Source organism: Gekko japonicus, unplaced genomic scaffold, assembly GCF_001447785.1.
Source record: "Gekko japonicus isolate JY-2015 unplaced genomic scaffold, Gekko_japonicus_V1.1 scaffold117, whole genome shotgun sequence".
In the NCBI taxonomy this organism is placed as follows: Eukaryota; Metazoa; Chordata; class Lepidosauria; order Squamata; family Gekkonidae; genus Gekko; species Gekko japonicus.
In genome coordinates this window covers 562,581-568,585 of record NW_015173676.1, presented here as the reverse complement: position 1 = coordinate 568,585, position 6,005 = coordinate 562,581, and the positions used below count along the sequence as shown (strand labels likewise).

At 45.2% G+C, this 6,005-nt stretch overlaps 1 protein-coding gene across 2 annotated transcripts in view; it reads left to right on the top strand.

The window, feature by feature from the left end:
- Positions 1–2,593: 2,593 nt before the first annotated feature.
- The window catches only part of PHEX (phosphate regulating endopeptidase homolog, X-linked), a 226,349-nt gene continuing 222,937 nt past the window's right edge, over positions 2,594–6,005 (top strand). Inside the window, exon 1 of one of the 2 annotated variants that reach the window (XM_015422951.1) lies at positions 2,594–2,923. In XM_015422951.1, the coding sequence (XP_015278437.1) occupies positions 2,800–2,923 (124 nt within the window). In that variant the 5' untranslated portion in view covers positions 2,594–2,799. The remainder of the gene's footprint in view (positions 2,924–6,005) is intronic. The other variant, XM_015422949.1, reaches the window with a different exon arrangement.

Here is a 6,005-nt window from a genome sequence, read left to right as displayed (position 1 = left end):
GTTTAAAATGATGTCTTTACTGTATTCTTTTCCACATTCAAACAATACACATATGCACACACAATTACACAGCTTCTAGGAAAAATAAAGAGAGATGGGTATCACATTCGCATTAACAGGATATTGTTGGTGGGCAATACTTTACCTGTCCAAAGAGATGAAGCTTCCAAATGGAAAAATAAGGGAACTATAAGGAAATGGGGGTTTACGCTAAGGAAAGGGGAGTCATGTGACTGGACCAGCAGACACACGTGGAAGGACTCTGGCTGCAGTCCCAGAGCCTTGGGTAGGGTAAATGGCAAGGTAGCCAAAGATAAGAGCCAGCAAATATAGAGGCCGTGGAGGGGGTGTAGAGTGGGGGTAAGAGCAAGAGTGTAAGAGAGCGAGCACATGGCTGGGTGTCCCTTTTTAAGGGGGGGCTTGGGGGTTGTGTCAGGCTGGTCACATGTCTTGGCCCACCTACTAGTCCGTCCCAAAAGACACACTATTGGATACAGGGAACAAAGGGAGGGGAATAAGGGAGTGGTCAATATTGAGAGCTAGTAGCATAGATTGGAGGAGTGGCACCTGGATTAGGAGGTATGAGTCACCAGGCTAGGGCTATTGTTTCTTGATGGGCCTGTTGATGGCGAAGAGATTAGTTTCCAAGCAACCGTGTGTAAAACCTCTCAGTTACAGTGCAGTCTTGTAGGTAGATGTGTGTGTGTGTGTGTGGGTTGCCTGCGTGTGACAGAGGGAGCTCCTCATGGTGTTTGGAGTTTCTTTGTCCTTGTGCCATGGCATGGCGTTCGACTCCTCCATTCAGCTAGGGAACTGGTCCATCTCACAGCAGGTAAGAGGGCAAGTAACCTTGAAAAACCAACTGGAACAGCAACACAAAGGAGGACTTTCTTCTCTTAGGTGTGCATTCTCAACTGGCATCACATTGGGTCACTATGCAGTACAGTCCCTTAAGCATAAGCCTGCACAGTCCATTTTATCACTTAGAACTTATAGAGTCCATAAGAGCACATTAAGTGCCTTGCAGGGCAACATATGTATCCAAAGCTGTGACTTATTCTGCAAAAAAACTGTATTTTTTGGACACCACGGTGCCTTTTTAGTAAAGGACCGAGTGAAGTGTCTAATTGCATTTTATAGTACACACCTCTTATGCTTTGGGCATGTCCAGTTGTTTGGTCTTTTTTGGAGGAAGTAATTACTCAAAGTCATGGGGGATTGGGTCAGGGGATTAGGCATTTAGTTGAGGCAGCGGATACCCCCCCTTCAGCTTTTAGCTAGTCACCCATCAGTGGCCTGGATCTGACTGGACATCTGATTAGATATCGTATTTGATCTAAAATCTGATCTCTCTGCTTTACACGGCATTTTATAAAATTGTTATTTTAATGTTATTTTTATAATTTCATTGTTGTACACCATCCTGAGCCCGTCAGGGGAGGGAGGTATATAAATCAATCAAATAAATAAATAAATATTAGAATTTTTTTATTTTTGAGAATGCTTGCATCCTAATATTTACCTGTCTCCTGGAGGAATGGTCAACAAAAATGGACCTTCCATGCCCTTACTGTTGCTAGAAGACTTATATAACAGCTCTGGAGAGATAAATGCCCACCTCTCTTAGCCCAGTGAATTGAGGATTTTACAACCTTTCCAACATTTGAACATGTGACATATAGATGACAATAGTGAATGGACATATTTTAGTTATTTGGAGACCCTTTACAGATGTTCATGTGTAGATTTGCCACCATTGTTGTTATAGTTTCTTTTCTTGTTTGAGGTTTGTATTTTTTTAAGTTAAAATGATCATGTGTATGCTCATAAGAATGCAAGGGACCCTAAATGTGTTGTGTGAAGAAGGGTTTAGAGGGCTTCTTTCTCTGGTGACTCTCAGTGGCCCCTGAGGAGACTTCCTTGGAGAGCAGAATCCTTTAATCAGTGCACTGCCTTTACACTCAGTTGGGTATGCCTGCAGCTCTTCTGTCCTCACAGTACTATGTTTGGCCAGGATTTACAAAAGCACTTCAGACACTAAAGTATAACTTGCCCATGTTTTTTAAAATCCCTTGTGTAGGCTGTCTTAATAACTGCTTTGCCCTGCACTTAAGCATGACTCTGATTTTTGGCACATGGTCTCGTACACAAACCGCCCGAAATAAAAATGCTCTAAACCATCCCAAGGACTCCTTGCAAGCTTTAAAAAGGGCTTTGTGCACGATGGTGATGTCTTTCTTCAATGAAGACAAATGGTGCAACTGAGGCAGAAAGGAATTATGGTCAACAGATAATTAGGTTTCTTAAATAGGTGGCAAGACAACACTCCTGTCAATTTAGTATCTGCAAAACTTTGTCAGAAGTTCAAGGTTTTTTTTTTAAAAAAAAATTATTGGAAAGGATTTTTTTTAATTGCTGGAAGCTGGAATAGCTAAGCCATCTGTTTGGGCAACATTGTGAAATGTTTATGCCCTGAATAGCTGATAAAATGTGTCTGGCTAACAGAGGCTCACAGAGACGTTGCAAGCAGCAAGAGTTATAAATTAAATTGTCACTGCTTGTCTTTCCAAGTCCCGGTTGGAGGTGAAACTTAAGACCGCATTTGATGTGCTTCCCCATCCCCCACTCTGAAAAGACTGAAGGACTTGGAAATGGGTCCTGACAGCGACTTTAGTTATAATAAATAAAAGAGATTGGAAAAGTGTAGTCATGGTTGGGACGCCTCTGTAGCTGAACAGCAACAAACAGCAGTAGAAAGAAAAGTAGACTTCTTTCAAAGAGTTTTGTTAATCTGTCCTGATGGAAGGAGAGGCAGCTGGGAGTTCAGTGCCAGCCAGCAAGACAGCAGCCGGCAAAATTATCCGGATAGCCCTTGGTGTGTTTGTGAGCAGCACGGTTGTGCTTGGCATTGCGCTCTTCCTGGGTAAGTGTCAATATTTGTGGCTAGCATAAATGCAGCTTTTATAAGGCTCTTCAAAATCCTCGCTGGAGTTGCCATTTATATATTGGGTTTACTATGCTGATCACATTCTGTTTTTCCTCCCAACTGGAATTGTTAATGAAGTTTTGTTGGTGGAGGATCCCTGCCTATATGCAAAGGACTGCATTAGATGGTTTACATTGAAATCCTTAACAGGGCTACTCAGAATCCTACTGAATTCTACACAGTGAGGCTTACTACCAGGAAAGTACTTTTCGGATTACACTGTTACAGTCATGAGGTTTCCATCCTATTATTTGTTAAAGGTGTTCAAGTATTTGGTAAAAGCAAAGTTAATAGGTTTGGCTTCATGTGAATTAAGCAAATCACTATCAAGTCCTGCTATTTATAGTGGTGTCAGAACGATCTGAATTACAACTAGATTTTATACTGAGAAGGCTGCAACCAAACTGTTCCTATTCTGTAGTATGTCAAACTTGTCCTGTTCAGATAGAAATGGCATAACTGTGTATTTCCATAGTACTGATTATTTATTTAAAACATACCGATTATTTATTTAAAATATTTATGTCCTGCGCTCTGCAAAATCTGCATGAGGTGGTTGTTAGCATGAAACTTCTGAACAAAAAGATCTAATGTTGCTTCTGTGACAACTATGGAATTGTAATGCATACACTTTGTTGACACATTTGGTTTTCAATGTAATTATGGCTGACTTGACTTGACTTGACTTGAGCGGTGGCTCAAGTGGTTAAGACGCTGAACTGCAGGCTGTGGAAGGTCAGTAGTTCAGCAATTCGAGACCTGAGTGTGCTGCACGACGGAGTGAGCTCCAGTCTCTAGTTCCAGCTCCTGCCAACCTAGCAGTTCGAAAGCAAGAGATTGCGAGTAGTGGGAAGGTAACAGCGTTTCGTGCGCCTTGGTGTTTAGTCATGCTTTCGAGCAAGGGAACCTTTACCTTTTAAAAAGTTTCACAGGTGGTTTAGATAGGGCATACACATGTTTCTCAGTAGTTAAAAGTTTGCTAGATGAACGGTGTTTTAATTGGGTGAAAAAAAGTCTAGGATATCATAAAACTGACATGGCTAAAAAAAGAAATGTTTCTTCCCTGATAGTTGGATGCCTTTGTACACGAGTGATGCTGAAATACTGTATGGCACTCATTGCTAATATCCACTTCTCAAATTATATTCTCTCGCTCTCGCTCTGTGTGTTTGTATGTGTGTCTTGGAACTATCATTTGTGGAGGATGAGATTGCTACTATATCTCAACATCTTCATTAAACCACAGTTCTCAGGATTCTTTGGGTGAATACATGGTAGTTAAACTGGTATAAAATCTAGTTGTAATGCAGATCGTTCTGACACCACTATAAATAGCAGGACTTGATAGTGATTTGCTTAATTCACATGAAGCCAAACCTATTAACTTTGCTTTTACCAAATACTTGAACACCTTTAACAAATTATATAGATTATATTCTGGGTGTATTTCAGGGGTCCTCAACCTTTTTAAGCTTGTGGGCACCTTTGGTGTTCTGACACAGGGTGGTGGGTGCTGTGACAAACTGATCTCCAAAAGCAGGATGCTTAATGCATCAAATTCAGAGAGCTGGGAGGTTAGGGGTTAATACCTCGCCGTAAAGCACAGGTTAATTGACAGGTTGCTGCCTGCGTACACCCCCTTCTCTCTGATTGGTCAGCACCAGTTGAGGAGAGCTTTCAAAAAGTCTTGTCAGTCTAGTCAGAAGGAGTCAGTTGTCATTTGGACTTTGACTTAGCAGTAGCCAGTCAGACAGAGTGTATATGTCAGTCTGAGGGTATTGTGTAGTGGGTTTGCCGCATGGATGAAAGACACAGACTGGCATAGTGCATAGCATGCTTTACTGGTACACAACAAGATAACCGCAAATCGGCCGGCTGGCCAACTATATACACCCCTGGGCAACACCCCTGGGTTCCGTTGGTGGGTTTGAATCTCCCGCCACGGTTCCCATTGGCTCCCCCAGTGGAGGGACTAGGAGCCTAGTCCCTATTCTCCCAGAGTCAAGCTCTGGGGTAATCACTGGCCCTAGCACCAGTCAGCGGACACAACATCCCTCCCCCCATAGTTCGGAACCACCCTAGGTCACGTAGTCCTTTAAATACGACAGGGACCGCCGTTCTCTGGTGGACCATCGGGGAGCCGGTGCGGGGACTTCTGGGCCCCCGTCCATTGTGCTGGGATGTGCTGCAGGTGTAAGCCCCACTGACTCTGCTGGGCCAGTTGTCGGGGTCTCTTCCGTAGCCGCCGGTGGAACTGGGGCAGGGTTCGGACGCTCCTCCGGGGACGAGTCCCGTGCGGTGGCTTCCGGTGCATCCCTCTCAAGGTCTGGCTGTAGTTCTGGACTCTCTGCGCCAGGGTCTTCTAGGAGCATGTGCTGTCGGAGCTGATCGATGTGCCTCCGCAGTACCTACCCACACTTGGTTGACACCTCATACATCACGGTGCCCAGAGGCTGAATGATGCGGCCCGCCAGCCATTCAGGTCCTCTGCTAAAGTTACGGGCAAAGACAGGGTCTTCTGGGAAAAACCCGTGAGGTGCTTCCTGGTGCTCTAGCGCGTTCCGTGGTTTCGGAGCCCGATCTGGGTGCAGGCGGTCTAATAGGGTCCTTGGTCGCCGGCCCATGAGGAGCTCCGCCGGGCAGCTCCCGCTTACTGGGTTTGGCATGATCCATTGTGCTAAGAGGAACTGGGCGATGCGCAGTTCCCAGTCTCCCTCCGTCAGCCGGCTCAGCGCTTCTTTCGCCGACTGGACTATCCGCTCCGCTTGGCCGTTGGTCGCGGGGTGGAATGACGCTGACCTGATGTGCTTGATCAGGTTGCCACTGAGGAACTGTTGGAACTCCTACGACGTGAGTGCCATCCCATTGTCCGAGACGATGGTGTCTGGCAGGCCGTGTGTGGCGAAGATCTGTTGGAGGGCGCGGATGGTGGCTTTGGAGGACATCGCAGAGACCGGGCTTACCTCCAGCCACTTGGTGTAGGAATCCACCGTCACCAGAAAAAGCAGTCCATGGAATG